Raw genomic sequence first — 20081 nt, forward strand, 5'->3', positions numbered from 1 at the left:
GCGGCAGCATGCGGGGCGGCGAGGAGCTGGACGGCTTCGAGGGCGAGGCCTCGAGCACCTCCATGATCTCGGGCGCCAGCAGCCCGTACCAGCCCACCACCGAGCCGGTGAGCCAGCGCCGCGGGCTGGCCGGCCTGCGCTGCGACCCCGACTACCTGCGCGGCACGCTCGGCCGCCTCAAGGTCGCCCAAGTGGTAGGTGCTGGGTGGGGTTCCAGGTGCCCGGCGGCGGCGGCCTAACGGCGCGTCCCTCGCTCTGTTCCCGCTTCTGGGGCTCAGGCCCGGCCGGCCTTTGCGGCGCCCCCCGCTTCCCCCTCTCCTCCGAAGGGTCCCCGCGCGCCCTCCCGCCCGCGCTGGGGACTCCGCCCTCCTCCGGAGCCTGCAGACTCCAACCCCTGAGCGCCAGGTGTGCGCCTCCTACCTGGATACCTGTCCCCGGGCCTACCAGTCGCTGTTGGGCATGGTGTCCGCCGAGCCTGGCGCAGGGGCCATGCCGTTCCTTGGATCTTACTAATAAATTCTAGTACTCTATGGCGGGGTTTTGGGCCACAGCACTCACCTTTCGACTGAGGGATTGTGGGGCTGGGTTTTCTCCCCTACACCTAGCGGAGGCCACGCACGGCTCAGTACTTGTTGATTGGAGGCAGGGAGGGCAGAAGCAGACCGAAGACCAGATTGGCCCACAAAAGTCTCCAGCTGATACTGCAGAGGTTTGATCTTCCTTGTTAACCGAGGAGACAGGACAGGCATCCCTGAGATCACTCTACCCCAGCGGAATGGCTGGCACTGCCCAATTGGTACCCAGAGTTACATCACTCCGGGATAGCAACCAGCGTCAGAGGTAACAGAACTTTCTCCAGGTCTTGCTCATAGCCCGGCTCATGTCTCAGGTCCTTACTTTTAACTTGGAGAATGTTCAGGACTGGGGAGCTTGTGGGGTGCGTTTGTAAGAGGCCTCTGGGGACAGTTGTTTAGGTCTGTTGCACACAGGTCGAGTTCAGGGGGGGCAAAAATCATGTTTCCAAGGTCACAGGTGGGCCTTCCTCTGTAGCTCTTCAGCAGAAGTTAAGCTGGTCGCCCAGGAAAGCCATTTGTGGGGAACTGCAGTGTATGTGTGTTTTGTTTCTTCCTGGCATCAGTCTTCTTGTGATTACTTGAGTGCATTGATAAGCATTCCTTGGGAATAGTATAATGTGTTGACACACTTTAAATAAAGCTCCCAGTGTTTGTAAATTCCAGAATCACAGGATGTTTTATCTCTCTCCTGGGTGAAAGGCTTGTTCTGTTGAGTGTAGGCAAGTGTTTTCAAAGGACTCCAAAGCGAGACAAATGAGGCTGGTTCCTCATTTCCAGAATGTTAAAGTGACCTTATCCTGTGAATTGGAATGTCTGCAGAGATGTATTGGTTCTGTAGTTAGGCACTGCTGCTCGCAAAAAGAATGGAGAGTTTGCTTTTTAAAAGAGGCAGTGCTCACTGTTTTTAGTATCTGAACTGAATCAAAACCAAAAGGGTGGGAACCAGACCCAGGACTGCCCAGTTAGTTACCTTGCTTTGTTTCCTCTCTGGGCTTTTGAAAGCAAATAGAACTTACCCTTGGCAAATTTGAACTAACTTGTCACTCTGATCTGATAAAAGCTGGACTCTAGCAGGTTTTCAGACGCTGTAGATCACATGGAAGGAGAGTTCTCCTTCTTCCTGGAGCAGCCGGTCTATTTAAACTACCTACTTTTGCACGGCCAACCCAAACGCCCACTGCTTTAATCCACAAGCTGCTCCGTGGGAGAAAGATTAATCTCTGTTGTGATTAACTGCCTCAGAAAATCCACTGGAAGGTCAGCTATGTGTTCATTTCTACTCGATGGTAAATAATAACTACCAACTTTGGATTGGCAATGCAACTCTTTAACCTTTAAGCCTCTGGTTGTGGTGTTATCTTTCCCTCATGGAGTAGTTGGCAGACTTGAACGGCATACTTTTGAGTTAGTAGCACAATTCCTTACTCCTAAGCCACCAGAGCTCCTTTAAACAGTGTAGTTTGTACAAAATGCATGCTGGGACTTTGCCCTCTGGAGCCAGGACTGTGGGCCATTGGCAATTAGCATTGCCTTTCGGTGAGTTAGTAGGTTGAAGCCCTGGTGGTGCAGTCGCTAAGAGGTTGGCCATTAACTCTGAACAGTCATCAGTTTGAACCTATTTTGTTGGAGAAATGCACAATAGTCTACTTCTGTAAAGAAAGCCTATAAAATTATTCTCCTCTGCTCTATAGGGTTGAAATCTACTCAATAGTGGTAAATTTGGTTTGATAAGATTGTTTCATTGTAGATTTTAGCCTCTTAGGGCTTGTCTGAAGGTTAGTTGTCAGATTACTAGAATGTGGGAAGTATGTGGCTTCCCATGGTAGCATGAAGTCTCAGAAACCCTAATAACTGGCTTTTCTAGTCATTATATTAACACTCTTTGTGGGGGAAGGGAAATGGCCTCTAGCTACGTTCACTGCAGACACATAATCTTGCAAATCATCAACAGGTATGGGACCATTATAAGAGCGTGCTTTCCAGATCTTGAGGGAAGATGGTGATGGTGGTGGACAGAGGGTGCCTGCGAGTAGTCTACGAGTCTTGTAGGAGCCTTGTAGACACTCAGACTCCAGCTTCATCCTAGATCTTCTCAATCAATTTGCATTTTAACCAGCTCTCCAAGGTGACACACTAGCATAGTAAAGTTTGAGAAGTACAGTTTTGTATGATTTTCATCCTAAACAGCTTACATAGATAGTCACAATCTGGTCCCTAATCGGGTCTCTTAGACATTATCAGGTTCCTTCAATTAGTGATGAGGCCTGGGGGCAACTGCACCTTTCTTCCTCTACATGTCACCCTCATTTTGTAGTTGAGGAGGGAAGTTGTGATTCAGTTTGGGGGTCCCTTGGCTAGTGGTCTGCAGAACTGGGATTTGAATCAAGGTGTTCTGGTTTCCAGATATACTCTTTTTGTGCCTATTGAACAAATGATTTTGAGTGAGTTTACACAATAGGTCAGGAGACCTTGAAACCAAGGACATTTCTGTGCTCTTTGGGCAATTCAGTGCATTTATGGGTGAATTTTTATATGCTGGTACTGTATTCCATGGGGAGTTGTGCTGTTAACCCCACAACAGTGCTGATAAAAAAGCTGTGCTGCAAATCTGAAGGCACAGGGTTCGAATCACCAGGTGCTCCATGAGAGAAAGATGGGCAGTCGATTAACTGTGAAAACCCACCGGAGGGTCAGTGATGAGTCAGTTCTGACTCAGTCGTACACAACAATAACAACAACAGTGGCTCCAAGAGAGAAAAATGGTTAGTCTCCTCCTGGGAGATTTACAGCTCTCGGAAACCTGCTGGTGGTTAAACTCCGTAGCAATGAGTTTAATGAGGGCAGACATACAAGGGTTTCGCTTTCTCTGTGGGTGGTGTCCTGCCTCTTCTCATGAGGCAGTCTTCCCACAGGAGCAGTCTCAGCTTTTCCGTTTTGAAAGGACTCTCAGGGGTCTTGTTGTTTCATCCCTGCCCTTGAACTCTGGTCTGACTGACCGACTGACATTGCATTTGTTCAACATTCTTTGTGACCTATCACTCAGGAGGCTCTGATGGCACAGTGACTAAATGCAGCAAGCTGACAGGTTGGCAGTTCATATCCAACCAGGGGTCTGCACAGGGGAAAGGCCTGGTGATTTGCAAGAAAACCCTCTGGTGGTTCTACTCTTTCATTTGGGATTTTATGAGTTGAAAATGGACTTGATGCCACACAACAACAATAAGCTTATTTTAAGCAGTTTTACTTGGAGAGGATTTTTATTTGAAGAATTCTTTCATAAAGTTTTGATCCTTATCCCAGCAGCTTCCACACTCACAGGAGTGTGTCCTGTCTCTTCACAAAGATTGATGGCTTTCAGAGTGGGGTTTCCTGGAACCCTTCAGGACCCCTGTTATTAACAAAATCGAACAACCAAACACCCTGCATCAAGTCAATCCCAGCGCATGGTGTGTCCCTCCATTGAGTTGAGAAGGCTGTAAAACTTTCTCCCTCAGAGGCCATGGTGGATTCGAACCTCAACCATCTAGATGGCAGCCTGACACATGCATTACGTCACCAGGGCTCCTTCCTGCATCTATTACTACATCTCTGTAATTGAGAGCCTAACGACACTGATGTGTCAAATGCAATATTGGTCACCCATGGTGGACAGTGTGGGGTGGAACTCCCCGAGTAAAACAAGCTTGGAAGCAGGAGTGGCATCTACTTCCGAAATTGCTTGCGTCCAGAAACCCTATGAACTTGGAGAAATGGTGAAAGTTATACAAATGTTCATAGGGTCGCAATGAGTTGTCTAGGACTCTATGAACTTAACAACAACAACAGTGTCATCAGAAGCTTCATTAATGTTTTCATAGCATCCTCCTCCCTCACAGTCTTTGTCTGCAGAACAACTGATCAAAAGCCTTTTGAGTTGACTCATAAGTGAATGGTTAATAAATGCATGACTCCTAAGCAAGAGGTCAGCAGTTCAAAACCACTTCGGAAGAAAGGCCTAGAAATCTGCTCCCCGAAAGTCTTTATATAAGAGTATAAAATCGAGGCATTTGGTTAGTGTGTAAATAGGGTATCTAAAAGCAGAGGCTTAACTCCATGTTAATGTCCACCTTGGATTTTTTTAGGAACTGACTTTGACCTTCATGCTTTCTGGAGCCATAAACCTCAAGGACAACATTCCTTTTCTTTGAGGTCTGGCCTGTGTGGGATATCTAATCTACAAAGGTCTTTGTCATTATTGACAGTAGATGCAAAGGCAGGGTCTTGAGGTACTGCTCTGTCTAAATAGTTAAGGAAGAATGGTTACCAGCAAAGCCCATCTCCCCCTCTCTGGAACGACCTTGCAATAAGTGGAACAATATGAAATTTTGATTAATCATGTAATCCCACCTGTGTGTTTTGGAACATCACTGCCAAATTCTCACTTCGAGATGTTGAGTACCAAGGAGTCAGAACGCTTTCATAGCTGACCCTCCAGTCGATTTTCAGATGCATTAAATTGCACAGGAGAAGATTGCCCATCTTTCTCCTATAGAGCATCTGGTGGATTTGAACTGGCTGCCTGTGAATTGGCAGTGCAATTACTTACCGGTAAGCCACCAGTGCCCCTAGATATCTTGTAAAGAGTAAGGTGTCAGTTTAAAGACCTAAGGCGTGCCGGACCCAAGCCATGATATTTTTAGTGGTTTTGTATGCGTGTCAAAGTTGGACATGAATAAAGACCAAAGAATTGACGTCTTTGAATTGTGATGTTGATGAAGAATACTGGATATTCTGTGGAATAAAGAACAAACCAGCATGTCTTGGGAGAAGGGCAATGTCGGTGCTCCTTTATGAGCATTGCATTGATTGGTTTGGCCACATGGAATCGGTGGGATTTCATCTCACATCTTTTGGGCATATTGTCAGGAGGAAGCCGTCCTTGAAAGGGGACATCATGCTTAGAAAAGTAGAGGGTTGAGTTGTTACAGAAGAAAATTATGTGTTGCAGACCGAGGGTCCCAAAGAATGGAATAATTTTATAATTATTAATAAAGAGACAAACAGCCAGGAATGTGGGGAAAAAAAAGAAAAGAAAAGTAGAGGGTCAGTGAGGGAGAAGCGGTCCTGGTGACCGCACCACTGTGCTTAAGTGCATGAAGTGGAGATTGTGAGGACGGTTCAGGACCAGGCCGGGCTTCATTGTCTTGTACGTGGAATCGCTATAAATCAGAGCCAACTTGATGGCACTTAACAATGAGAACAGCCTAGCCTTTTACTCCGCTTATGGTCTTTCTTCAGCCAGTTATGAATTTTGTAGCTTTTAGCTGCTGGCCCAAGAATATGAGAAAGTGTCCTGTTTTGTGGTCCTGCAGAGTGGCCGTTTTTGCTCCCTGACAATGGATATTTTCCGTCCAACATCTCCATCTCTTGTCCCTCAGTAAATGTCATTTGCTTTTAGTTAAACAGATTCTGGGGTGTTGCTTAAGACACTTAGAAAGGCCCATGAGCTCGTTTACTCTGCAACCATTTGGCTGCCATGAATCCCTCCAAATGCTGCACCCCGATACCAGATACGACCATTCCAGAGCCCTTCCCTGACTACTCTTTCACAGGACACAATCCCTGCCTTACTCTGTGTTTCTCTCATCCTCCTTACTTTCCTCTTCCTTTGCATTTACCACTTGGTTAGACAATCTCCTCCAGCAGATCAGGGACTTAGTGTTTAAACTTTGCTGCTGTATCGCCGGTGTCTGAAACAGTGCCTGGCACCCTGAGTAAGTGGGGTTAAATTTGTTGAATGAGGGTAGTAAGTGAAAGGGAAAAAATGAACCCGTATTGAACATAATTCGTAAGGCCAAATTATTTTAAATCATGGGTATCCAGGAGAAGAGAAGAATATATAATTTTATTAATATACATATGTTATTTCCACATGAATACATACCTTTGCATGCGTCTGAAAGATGGATGGTGAATAAGGACGACAGAAGGAGAATCGATGCCTTTGAGTGGTGGTGTTTGAAGACGAGGACTGACTAACGCATGGACTGCCAAAAGAATGAACAGACACATTTTGGGGACGGTGCAACCAAGGAGCTCCTTAGAAGTAAGGATGGGAAACTTCATCTCATGTGCTCTGGGTGTGTTACGGGACGGGGCCAGTCTTAGGACAAGGACATCAGGTTGGGAAAGACAGAGTCAGCGAAGGAGAGCTTGACCCTCGATGAGATGGACACAGTGACCGCAGCAATGGGTTTGAGCGCGGTGGAGTTCATGAGGATAGTGCAGGACAGGGAAGGGTTCAGGGCTCTGTCCTTGGGTCACAGTGAGTCACACATAGTCAAGAGGTTGGCACCTTAATAACAGCAGCAGCCCATGTAAAGAAGTGTTCTTTATGTTAGGTCTTTGGTAGGGCACTCTGCGGGTGCACCTCGTGAGGAATTGCACTGCTAAGCCGGAGACCATGTGATTCAGGTCCACCAGTGACCCGAGGGACAGATGGGCAGGTTATGGCCTGCAGGGCCAGCCAAGAGTTGGTTCTGACTAGACGGCAATGAGTAAAGGTCTTTGATAAAGGTGGTTGGGAACTTCTGTATTCTGTTCTCAGTGGAAAATAGTGGGAAGAAAGTACAGAGACAGAATGCCATTGGAATGACTTCCCTCCCCCTTTCCTGAACTTTAAGTTTTTAGAAGATCTGCAGCTACTAGGAAACAGAAGCTTTTGCTTAAGAGACAGATTTTTGTAAAAGGAGGGGCAACCAGAAGAGGCATTGCCAAGCTTTTTTGCTTAGAAACGTATAAAATGAAAACCAGGGATTCTGTAATTATTAGTGAAGTCTACTTTCTGACCACCACGCTCCGGGAAAGGCCTGCTCCCAATCTTCATGTCCGCTCTCTTCTGAACATCTTGTCAGTGTCCACTTTACATGTATAAAGAAAAAGGATGAGCTGAGGATCCCCGTGGTCTTTCCCAGCGTTTTCTGATTAAAAGAGCGGGTCTGTGGGGCCTAAGAGGGAGGTGGCCTTTCCCAGTGCAGGCCTAGGGCGAGGGGCGACGAGAGGAGACATCTGAGCTTGGTCCTGGGAATGATTGGGTACACTGGAGACTCTGAGGGGTTAACACACACTGCAAATGTCCACTGTTTAATCAGATGTGGATTGTTTTGGATGGGTTCTTTATTGCTACTGTGATCTGATGACGGGTGCAGTGGAAGCCTTCATTTTTGTGGTTTCCCGTTTATTCCAGTACAGCTTTGAAAAACAATTTAAAGCTAGGAGATTTTTTTTTTTATACCAGCGACAAAGAAGCCGGGAACAATGGCTTCGGCAGACCCAGGGGCGGGTGCTGTTGAGCATCTCGACTTTCTCTCACTTTCTGTGCAAACCCCACACGTAATGCATCCACTGGGCCCTCCGGGTCTGTGGCCTCTGAGGACTCAACTAACTGTGGATTGAAAATAGTGGGGTGTGGGACAACTAAGTGGTCAGGACCCTGGCTCAGAGGAGCAGCAAGTGCTCCTTACATGGTATTTATGTCGTATTGGGTATTACTAATAGCTGGTATTACGCCAGCCGCCCTGTAGGAGAGAGAGGTCCAGTCTCCTGCAGTGGAGTTTACTGTGTCTGAAAACCCTCTGGGCAGTCAGCTGTGAGTTGGTCCCAACTCGAAGGCACACAGCGATGACAGAAGTATGTGTGGCTCACCTGCAAATAAAACTCCACTTCATGTAAGGCGTCTGTGAGTCTGCGTGTCTGTGAGGGGGAACTGTGATTTGAGATTAAGAGTTGGCTAAATGACTTCACAGTTGGATCAAAATTAGAGATAGTAGCAAGATGTTGGTAAAACGTCATTTTCCCCACCTTTCCTGAAACACCCAAAAGCATGTATATATGTGAGCACATAGGCTGGACCAGGTGCTGTGAGAAATAAATACGACAAAACTCCTCACCCTCGAAGACCTCCCAGTCTCTTTGCAGGTGGTGGCTGGGCACAGTACACACGCCACTCTGAGCGAGGTCTGGGGCCAGTGGGTCTGGCAGGGCAGCATGTGGCCTTACGTGAAATGGGCACGTTCACAGGGTGTTGCGTGGCTAGTAACTGGAATAGGACGTGCTGGGGTCAGGGGCAGGCTCAGGAAGGGAAGGTGGTGACCAGGTATGGTACACCTGGCAGAGATATGGGTGGGAAGGGCAAGGAGAATGTGGGGTGTCATAGAAAGAAGGGGAGCCAGATTAGGAAGGGACTGAATTATTTTTAAATTTTTTTTATTATTTTAATGAAAATTTAGAGAGACTTTGGATTGCCTCTTTTTTTTTTATTATTATTTTTGTGTGTGTGTTCTGTCAAATTGGATCTGACAGGTACAGGAGGAGACTGCCCCTCCTTCTCCAGTAAGGACTGAATTCTTAGCTAATGAATTTGAATTTTCTGAAGGTGAAGGGGCCTGTAGATTTGTGCTGTCCAGAACAGTAGCCGTATGTAGCCAAGTGATTACTTAAAATGTGGGCTGTGGGAATTGAGATGTTGTAAGCATAAAATACACACTGATTTTGAAGCTGTAATAGAAAAAAACAGAATGTCAGATAGCTCATTAATAATTTTTATAGTGATTATGTGTTAAACTGTTTTGGCTACACTGGATTAAATAGCTGCTTGAAATGAATTTCACCCTTTGGTTTGTCTGTTTGTTTGTCTTTACTATGGCAAGTGGTGCATCTATGATTATGTGTGTGGCTGTGATGGGTCCCACTTCATCTAGCTTTTCTAAGTCTGCCCCTCCCGTCTGGTTCTCTTCACATGAAGCTGCTGTGAAGCCACGTTATTCAGCCAGGAGGTCCCTGGAAGTGGACGGGGGTGAGGCAGGGTCCTCTGTCCTTTTTGCCGCCTTCACCCCTCCCCTCTCTCTGTTCTCCCTGCCCAACCTCACTGGCTTTTCCCCCTCTGATGCCACTTCCACCTCCACTAGATGTTTCAAGACTGTCATGAAGAATATGTTTTAAAAATCTGTGTTATAAATCCCAACTCCCATTAGCTCTTAGGGAGTTCTGGTGGCCTAATGACAAGAAGCTGCAGTGCAACCCCAAAGGTACAGGGTTCAAGGCCACCAACCGCTTGGTGGTAGAAGGATGGGCCGTCTCCCTCTCATGCCTCTGAAAATCTGCCAGAGGGTCAGCTATAGGTCCGTTGGACAGTACACAACTACAACATGGACCGTCCTTGCCTCTAAGGATTAGGATGTGTCTTTGATGATCTCTTTTGAGACATAGCTCATTAAAGAAACAAGTTGCACCCAGTTGATGGCCCAGGCACCTGAGCCCCGGGCTGGCCTGCTGCCTGGCCGCGCTGTTGGAACTCTAGTGGTGTTGTGTACTGCTAACTGGAAGGTCAGTGGTTTGAATCCACCAGCTGCTCCTGGAAAGGAAGCTGGCTGGTCCCTTCCTGGAACGATTTCTAGCTTTGGGGACCTAGTGAAGGGTTGTTCTGAACTCACTCCACGTTAGTGGACTTGTTTTATGTTTGGCTGTTGCTGTCGGATGAGGTTTTTCTTCCTCTCTGTGAAGCCAACTCTGTGGGCCAGCTCTGTGGATTCTGGCGTCTTTCTGATCCTTAATGAGATCGTGGGGAGAGATAGGGAAGACGAATCAGGCCTTTGCCCAGGATAGTGTGTTGAAAGGGCACACACCCCAGGCAGATTGCCCAAGTAAATGTGCTTGAGACAGGCTGGCTGGTTGGGATGGTAACACAACCCTGGTCTCAGTAGATACAAATTTGCCTTTTAGATCCTTAGTTTCTGTGACGGTAAGGTGAACTCAGTATAACTTGCCAGCACGTTTGTCTTGTGTTCTTTAAGAGTGTGAATTTGGAGCTGGAAGGGGTGGGGAGTGATAGCCCCCACTTGTTACAGGTAGAACTCTGCGTGGCACTCCGCCTGACCCAGAAGTGTGTGATGGAGGGGCAGTGGTGTCCGGGTGTCACTGGGCTGTGTCCAGGCAGGTGGTTTGGGTAAGGTTTTGGGGAGATGCCGCAGCTGTCCCACCTTCAGGGGAGGCTCTAGGACTCGGTTCCATGGGGCTGCCAGGCTGTTGGATGAGGGGACTCCTTGGGGGGGGGGTGCGGCTGAGGGAGAACCCCTGAAGGCTCGCCTTTCTGGCTGGCCCTGCGGAGTTTGTAGAAGGCTCGCAGTTGTGGATTTCTTAATTTTGAATTTTTTTCTTTTATTGTTTATAAGAATATGCCATCAAGACATGCTCCCCCATTCACCAGTTTGTACATGTTGTTCAGTAACCTGGTGACATCTTTTCACATTGTGCCAGCATCCTCATTATTTCTGCTCTAGTTATTTATTTCACCTCTTTTAATTTCGACTCATTGTCTCTAAACGTCTCATTTGTGTGTTAGAGTCCTCTCTTCGGTATTGTTGGTGTCCTTAGGTGCTGTTGAGTTGTGACACATAGTGACTCTCTGGACTACTGATCTGAACCCAGTCCCGTCCTGCACCAACCTCACAATCTCTGGCCCGTTGTTGTGGTCACTGTGTCCATCCACGTGGTTGAGGGTCTCCCTCTGCTTCGACCTCCCTCCACCTTTCCAAGCATGATGTCCGTCTCTAAGGAATAGCCTCTCCTAACAACAGGCCCAAAGTGTATGAGACAAAGCTTTATCATCTTTGCCTCCACAGAGCACTCTGAGTGCATCTTCTCCAAGACCTATCTGTTTATTCTTTGGGCAGTTCATGGCATATTCATGACTCTTTTCCAACACTACAAATTCAGCGTCATCAGTTCTTCTGTCCTCCTTATTCGTTGTCCAGCTCTCAGATGCATAACGAGTGTTTGAAAAGACTGTATCGTGAATCAGACACTCCTTAGTTCACAAGCTAACATTTTACTCCTCAATAATTTGGAGAGGTCCCTGACTGCTGATACCAAATGTATTGATTATGGATCCAAGTAAGATGAAGTCATTGACAGTTTAAAACCTGTTCTCTGTCTATCATGATGTTGCCTATTGGTCCAATGGTAAGAATTTTTGTTTTCTTGATGTTGAGATACAGTCCGTATTGAAGGGCTCATAGGTACTTATTCAAAAGCATGGTTCTTAAGGGTGACATTCTCTTTGAGTTAACTGTTCTTTTGTTGAATGGTGACCTTAAGGGATAGTCTGTTTGAAGTATAGGCCAGTGTTCAGTGCCATCAAGTTGACCAAGACTTTAGTCGTTTCTCTGATTCTTGGGTTTCTTCTTCCTCTTCTTACAGGTAAACAGAGATCGGCTGTTTGATTTTAGGTGACCACTGGCAAGTTTTTAAGACCCCAGACACTATCTTGGAATTGAAAAGTAGAACAAAATCTTCTTTAAAAAATTTTTAAAAATTTTGTGTGTGTATTATCAAATTGGATCTGAGTGGTACAGGAGGAGATTGCCCTGGTCTCAAGCAGAGCATCTGATGGATTTGAACCTTGCACCTCTGGGATTGTAGTGCAGCTTCTTGCCACTAGGCCACCAGAGCTCCCCCCCCAAAAAACCCACAAAAAACAAAGTAGGACATAATCTTTGAAAAAAACAAAACAAAACAGTGTTCTACCAGTTGCAGAGTTCTGGATGGGGCATATAGTGCATGACATGTTCTGATACTAGTTTAAAAAAAGCTGAGAGAGAAAGTTGGGTGTTCCCAGGTGCTCCGAGGGGGAAAGATGGACATTGCTCTGACTGTAATATTTACAACGGTGGAGACAGATGGGGAGTCTCTGTGCTTTAGACTCAGCAGTGCGTGTGGCTTTTAGCTGTATACCAGTTGCCAGGGTTGTCCCTTGAGACCATGACCCTAATCCTTCAAACCAAGAAAACTGGTCCCGTGAGGTGTTTGGTTATGTGTAGTCTCAACAGGTATAACTTTCATTTCTTTTAATGAGCTGCATACAATCTACAGTTACAGCTCTAACCAGATTAATAAAAGTGAAAGAGCATTGTTTTGGTTTTTTCTTCCCTTTTTAAACATGAACTGTTTGTTGTTGTTATGTGCCATCGAGCCGTTTGCGACTCATAGCGACCCTATGTACAAGAGCCCTAAACGCCGTTCTATCCTGTGCCAACCTCGCTGTCTCAAACACACTCATTCCCACCACTCCACTCACAGAATTGATCCATCTCATCAAGGGTCTTCCTCTCCTGCGTCATCCCTCCACTCTCCCAAACATGATGTCCCTCTCCAAGGTTCAGTCCCTCCTCGCAACATGCCCAAAGTATGTCAGACGAAGCTTCAGAATCCTTGACTCCAGGGAACATTCTGGCTTCACCCACTCCAGGACAAACCTGTTTGTTTTCCTAGCAGTCCGTGGTATATTCAACACCCTTCTTCAGCACCACAGATCAAAGGCATCAATTCTCTTTCTATCATCCCTATTCACTGTCCAACTCTCCGATGCTTAGCACGTAATTGCAAAGACTATAGCCTGGATCAGGCACACCTTAGTCTCCAGCCTGACATTGTTGCACTTCAGTACTCTTGAGAGGTCCCTCACAGCCGACTTTCCCAATGCAATTCATCTCCTGGTTTCCTGGCTGCTGTTACCAAGAATGTTGACTGTGGAGTCAAGCAAACTAAAACTGTTAACGACAGTAAATTTCTTAATACTTGATGCACAGGTTGTCAGGACCTGTGCAATACAGGATTCTGCTAAACTGATACAGCGATATTCTTGTTGAAGTGGAACAAGAAAGTCCCTGATATTCTGCTAGAGGTCTCCATTGTTCAAAGCTGCTTGGCGCCTGTGCGGGCTGGACATGAACAGCGGGCCCTGCCGAGAGGGTGAGAGAGTGAAGGAAACAGGCCCAGCCCACAGGGCCTGCTGCCAGCACTTACCTGGCACTGGGCAGCCAGGTCGCCAGCCGGGAGCAGGTGCCAGCTCTTACCTTGCTCTCCTCCTGCCAAGCAAGGCTCCCACCCAGACTGAGTTCTGCTTTTCAGTAACATAAAGATGCTGTATGGCTGACTAGTCATCTTGGCTGTTTAACCAGGAAATGCATTTTAGAGACAACGGCTTAGCTGTGACATCAAGCTAGATTGGAGTGTGTGTTTTAAAATCACCAAGTAGTAAAAGTATACACCTGGAAAAAAAAATATATATACACCTGAAATGTTTTTGTCCCAGATACAGTATTTTTAAAAGATTTCTTTTGAATTATTAAAGACTCTTCTGGCAGCAACCTGAAAAGACAGGGTCATCATGGTGGGTATAATCCAATGGGGATTAAGCATGTAAAACACAATGCATGGCTATGATTGTATGAAACACAATGTAGACAAGTTTTATATGTAGAACAATATAAAACAATTTTTTAAAAAAAATACAGCAAAATTTAAAAAAATACTTTGTTTTTAGGTGAAAGTTTACATAGCACATTTGGTTTGCTTTTTAGCAATTTTTATGTAAATTGTTGCATGCTGTGTACAGTTTTAAAATGTGGCAGCGTTAAATTCTGTTTGTCCCGTATGAGAATCTAAAATCAGAGTGCTAGGTCTGTGTGTGGCTAGGGCACTCTGAAAGTAGCTTACTGGGTAAAGAGTTGTGCTGCCAGTGCAAAGGCAGGCAGTTCAAACCCTCGAGTGGCTCTGAGGGAGAAAGATGGCAGTCTCTGAAAACTCACTGGAGGATCAGCTGTGAGTCTGTTCTGACTCCATGGTGTTGACTGACCCCTGAAGTCTTGGCATGAGTTTGGAAGCCACGTTGGGTTTTTAGAGCCGCCTGTCCAAATGACAGTCCCTCAGTGCTGACTCTGGCCGTATGCCTCAAGGACAACATTACTGTTCTCTGAGGTCCGGCCTTTCAGAGTATCCACTCTGTTCCCAATGTCTCTACCTTTTTAGATATAATATGCAAAAAGAGGATCTTGAGGTAAAACTTAACCTAACACTTTCAATGGAAATAGACATAATTGAAGACTAAGGGTCCCAGCAAAACTGGTCCTGGCCACCACCTGGACCTCCGTGTAGCAGACTGAATGGCATGAAGCTTTGACCGAACATGTAACCCCTGTCCCTGCCACGTTCTCACCTGTAGGTGTCTGACCTTTATCTCTCCTGATGGGTGACCTTTCAGCCGGTTATGCATTTCATAACCTTTCATTCCCGTCTGACCTAACAATATGCTGTTACGTCTGGTTTGTGGTGGAAAGTGAGGATCAGCCATTTCTGCACTGTGACACTGGATGCCTCTCAGATTTGAGGGAGTGCGTTACTCACGGGTGAAAATGCTGATTTCCTGCGCTGGTCAAACGCCAACTCAGGTCATGGCGACCCTGCGTCCAGGAGGTTGGAACCTTGGCCTCTCCGGGCCAACGTCTGGGTCTGCCAAGTTCACGACCATGCTTGTGGTCACTGTCTTCGTCTGTCTCTTTGAGGGTCTTCCTCTCCCTCTGACCCCCCATCTTTAAAGCCTGAAGTCCTTTTCCAGAGACTCCCCTCTCCTCACAACATGTCCAAAAGTGAGGTGAAGTCTCACTGTCCTGGTCTCTAAGCTCCCTGTCAGTCTTTCTTCTGAGACAGAATTATTTGCATGATTTGATAGAGGTTTGCATACAGAATTCGTGTATTGTGTTTCCTTGTGTGCCACCCCTTCCGTCATTCACATTGTTTTTTATACAATCATTCCCATACACTGTGTTTTATAAAACTAATCACCATTGATCTGTGCCCTCTGTCACCTTGTCTTCAGGTCCCCCTGAATCTGTCTTCATCCCTTCAACCCCTCCCTCTAATGTTTGATTTTGTTGACAGTCCATGACATAGATCACTTTCCTTCAACATTGCAATTTTGACACTCCGTCTCACGTATTTTGGGCACGTGGTCAGGAGGGATCAGTCCTTGGAGAAGAGCATCATGCATCATGTGTGGCACGGTGGAGGGACAGTGCAGGAGAGGAAGACCCCGCATGAGATGGATTAATATGATAACTGGGGCAATGGGATTAGGTGTGTCGGAGAGCTCAGCCTTTAACACTATAAAGAAGTCCGAAGACAGCAGTCTGTGGCCTCCAGAGACATCTTCTATTCCATGTTCAAAACCTGTTTTAAGGTGATAGTCTTAGGGATTCTCTTAGTCTCGTTAGTTCCAGCATTGTTGTAGTTAGGTGCTGTTGAGTCGAGTATGACTCATAGCAAGCCTTTAAACAGATCTGAACCCTGACCTGTGCTGTCCTCACAGTCTCTGACATACTGGAGCCCATGGCTGCTGTCGCTGTGTTAATCCACCTGGTTGAGGGTCTTCTCTCTTACGCCCTCCCTCCACCTTTCCAAGCATGTTGCCCGTCTCCAAGCACTAGCCTCTCCTAACAACATATCCAGAGTGTGTGAGACAAGGCTTTATCAGCTTTGCCTCCAAGGAGCACTCTGGCTGCACCTTCTCCAAGACTTATCTGTCTGTTCTTTTAGAAGTCCATGGCATAGTCAGCACTTTTCTGCAACACTACAGTTCAAAGACATTGATTCTTCTTCTGTGTTCCTTGTTCATGGTCCAGCTCGCAGATGCATAGCAAGTGATTGAAAAGATCATGGCTTGAATCAGGTGCACCTTAGGGCCTGAGGCCCAGTCTTTTTAGTGAATTTGCTTTTGCTTTCATTCCGTGTTGGGTGCTCTATGATGATGTCTCTGGTCTGAACAGTTGGTGGTGGTGGCTGGACACCTTCAAGATCTTCTGTACTCAGGTTTGAGGACATTGTCATTCATCCTGTGGTCAGTTTCTTCTGTGATCCTTTGACTGCCATCATCCACTCTTGCTCTGTTAAGGTACTGACTGGTGTGTCTCACCTGGCTACATGGGAACTTTTAAGACCCCAGACACTACTCATCCTCCATCATAATGTGTGGATATGTAGAAGATGAAGTGTATTCAATTCCAGATGAATGAAGGAGTGCAGACGTGCAGGTGACCTGCTGGCTCATTTTGACCAGAGTTCCGTGTTGTAATGAAAACTCTTGGTCCTGCTCAGAACATAAGTTAGCAGGTCATCTGTCAAGCAAGTGAGGGTGACTGATGCGTGGTAGATGAGTCCTGGTGGTTAAATGCTTGGCTAATAATTGAAAAGCTGGGTGTTCAAATCCACCCAGTGGCAACATGGGAGCAGGACCTGGTGACCAGCCCAGGAGCCCTGTGGGCAGTTGGGCGGGGCCGTAGAGGATGGAGCAGGTCAGCTGATAGCGGTTCCACCCTGAGAGTTGCTGTGTGAGTGTGAGCACTGAGGTGCCTTGTGGCTGGCTGGGCGGGCCCCAAGGACCATGCCCTCTGCCCCGTGGTGCTGGCCTGGTGACCAGCTCTTGGTTGCTGGGAACAGATCGGGAGAGCATGGCGGTCACTGCAGGACTCCCAGGTGGACCAGGCATTTGAGGGAGACCAGGCACCAGGGCCTCTCCAGTCTGGAGGTTTTCCTGGAGTGAAGGACTTTGCCCTCCAGTGCTCAGCTCCTCCTCTTGGCGACCTGGTCAAGGGCAGAGTGGCTCCCAGGCCATGTCCTTCCTTCACATGTCCTTCCTGGGTGTGCCCTTATTGTTTGTGAAAGGACCGGCTCCTGACTGTCCCACCGGCCTTGGGCCAACAAGCTGCTGCCTCCTCAGCTGGGCCTTCCGTGGTGGAGGGTCTGCCGGTCAGTATTGGCTTATGGGGCCTCGGCCTGAGAATCTGGGGAAGAAAATTGGTGTGTGTGTGTGTGTGTGTGTGTGTGTGTGTGTGTGTGTGTGTGTGTACATATACATAGTTGTTGTTTAGTACTTTCTTTTTTTAAATTTAAGTTTACAGAGACTTTGGATTTCCATTCATTCATTGTTGCACGCTCCCTGTCCACCCCTATTGTTAAGTACTTTCAAGTCATACTCAACCCCACCACTCAACCTACACTGGGTTTTCAGAGGCAGTAAATTGCACCTGCTTGTCTTCCTCCAGTGAAGCAGCTGGTGGATTTGAATCATGTACTTTTACAATGGCAATAAAATTCCTTATCACTAAGCTACCATAACTCCCGTATATTTACATTACTGTTTCAAGAACCTTTTGTAGAAGTACTGTATGTTGTTGTTGTTATGTGCCATCGAGTCGCCTGCGACTCATCGTGACCTTGTGTACAACAGCCCTAAACCCTGATTTGTCCTGTCTGTGCCAATCACACTGTCTCTGAAACACCCACCCCGATTGTCCCAGTCACTGAATGAATCCATTTCATCTCAAGGGTCTTCCTCTCCTGTGCTGTCCCTCTAACCTCCCAAGCATGATGTCCCTCTCCAAGGACAGGTCCCTCCTTGCAACATGTCCAGAGTATGTCAGATGAAGCCTTTGAATCCTTGCCTCCAAGGAGCAGCCCTGTGTAACCCTCTCTAGGACAAACCTACAGTATGCTTAAAGAGAAATACACACAAGTCCAAGTTCACAGCTAATGACTGAGCACATTAGGCTTTTTTCTTATGCTTTTGGTTCTGGCCTGGTCCAGCCCACCAGGTCTTGGTTTCCTTTTGGACACTAGTCTTGTTCTTTGTTCTTCTTACTTTGTTTTGTGACTAAGGCAAAAATGAAGGCATTATTCCAGAGATATTTTAAATCTAGAGAAAGTAACATGCAAAACCAATTTAGAATTTGCCCTGCACTACTTTTGAATTAAGCAAACAAACAAAATCTAGCAAGGGAATGCACTGCATTTTATTTCTGAACATGATAAAACTGGCCAGAGTTAGAGCTATTGAGGTTTGAGCACATCCTAGACAGTGGTGGTCTCCACGTGCTCTTAGTGATATTTAAGTTAACGTGCAGTGAGGCTGACGTGCGTGTGCGCGTGTGTGTGTGTGTGTGCGCGCGCGCATGTGTATGTGTGTGTCTGCCCTTACAGTTCAGTGAACTCTCACACATATACCTTTGTGTAATCACACTCTCACAGATGGGACATAGAACAGTTCCTTGTAGGCACGCCCAGCCCTTGCCAACCACTGCTCTGTTCTTTGTCTTTGTAAAGCTGCCTTGTCCAGAATGTCAAGTAAAGGGAGTCATGTTGAGAAGGCCTCGCTCTGTGTGATGTGCCCAAGATTGCTTCGTGTTGTGTTTATCCACCGTTCACGTTTTGTTATTGTGCAGTATTGTCCCTGTTGGGTACGCACCGCAGCTTGTTTATTCATTTTTCTACAGAAAGACATTTGGGTTGTTTCCTGGCTTGAACGATTCTGAATGGAACTGTGGTAAACATGCGTGTATCATTTTTATGTGAACGTAGGTTTTTTATTTCACTGGGGTTCTCATACTGGGCCATATGGTCAGTGTATATTTTAATTGTTTAAGAAGCTGCCACACATTTTGCTGGGTGGCCGGAACATTTTACATTCTCACCAGCAATGTTTGGGGGGGGCCCGTTGCTGTCTACAGCCTCACTGGCATTAGGTAGTCTCTATTTTTTTTTTCAAAGCCATTCTCATGGGTATGTGGTGGTGCTTCATAATGGTTTCCCTAAATGGCTTTTTTCTTTGTACTTTTTATTACTTTTTAAGTATATACATGTGTACTTTTTTCTTTATATACTTCAGCTACCAGAACTTTATGGCTTGCAAATATTTGTCTTTTTTTTTTTTTTAATATTGGTTTGCCTACAGAATTTGTGTGTATTGTGTTTCGTTTACATACATGTGTTTCACCCAGTCCTCTGTTCATTGTGTTTTATATGATCGTTCCCATACGTTGTGTTTCACAAAATGAATCACCGTTGATCCATGCCCACCACTAACCCACCTTTTCTGGCCCCTACTGGATCTTTAGTCTTTTGGTCTTTATGAACTGCGATCATTTTTCTCACATCAAATATGCTTTTGATACTGTATCTAGAAACTAGTAGTGCCAGGATTTCCTCCCATATTTTCTTTCTTTTGTTTTCAGTGAACAGAAATGTATTGGCATACAGTTTGTTGTTACTGTTGTTGCTCTGTAATTGTTTCAATGCTGTATTTTGAAGATACTTTCCTGAACCAAGGATCGCTGATGACAGAGTGGTTAAGTACCTGCCTGGTGGCTGAAAGGTGTGTGGTTTGAGCATCAGCAGCTCCTTGGGAGAAAGACTTGGTGGTTGGCTCCCCGACAGGACCAGCCCAGAGGCCTGTGGCGAGCTCTGCTCTGTCCAAAAGAGCTGCTGTGAGTTAGAATCGACTCGATGGGCCACACCATCTTTTCTCCACCTTTGTAAGCCATCAGCTGGCCGTAATTATGTGTATGTGTGTGTGGGCTTCTGGGATGTTCTCTTTTCACAGGTCTGTGTGTCCATTCTTTCACTTCTATCCTACTGTCCTGATTAGTATAACTCTGTAACATGTGCTCATGCCAGCTTCATTCTTTTTAGAAATTGACCTTTTTAATTTCTTTGACTTTTACATAAATTTCAGAATCCACTTTATATAGTCCACCAAAAAATTTTTTCTGGGACTGTGTTAAATCTATACATCAGTTTGTGTGAAATTGACATTTTAACTGTATTAAAAACTACAATAAAAAGATGCTGTATCTCTTGTAT

At 46.2% G+C, this 20081-nt stretch overlaps 1 protein-coding gene across 2 annotated transcripts in view; it reads left to right on the forward strand.

Annotated features, from left to right (window-relative positions):
- Window positions 1-6: 6 nt before the first annotated feature.
- Window positions 7-20081, forward strand: part of CMTM4 (CKLF-like MARVEL transmembrane domain containing 4) — a 41791-nt gene continuing 21716 nt past the window's right edge. The window contains exon 1 of one of the 2 annotated variants that reach the window (XM_006878715.1): window positions 7-194. In XM_006878715.1, coding sequence (XP_006878777.1) covers window positions 9-194 — 186 coding nt within the window. In that variant the 5' untranslated portion in view covers window positions 7-8. The remainder of the gene's footprint in view (window positions 195-20081) is intronic. The other variant, XM_006878716.1, reaches the window with a different exon arrangement.

This window comes from Elephantulus edwardii, unplaced genomic scaffold, assembly GCF_000299155.1.
Source record: "Elephantulus edwardii isolate Elephantulus edwardi_28Jun2011 unplaced genomic scaffold, EleEdw1.0 scaffold00001, whole genome shotgun sequence".
Lineage (NCBI taxonomy): Eukaryota > Metazoa > Chordata > Mammalia > Macroscelidea > Macroscelididae > Elephantulus > Elephantulus edwardii.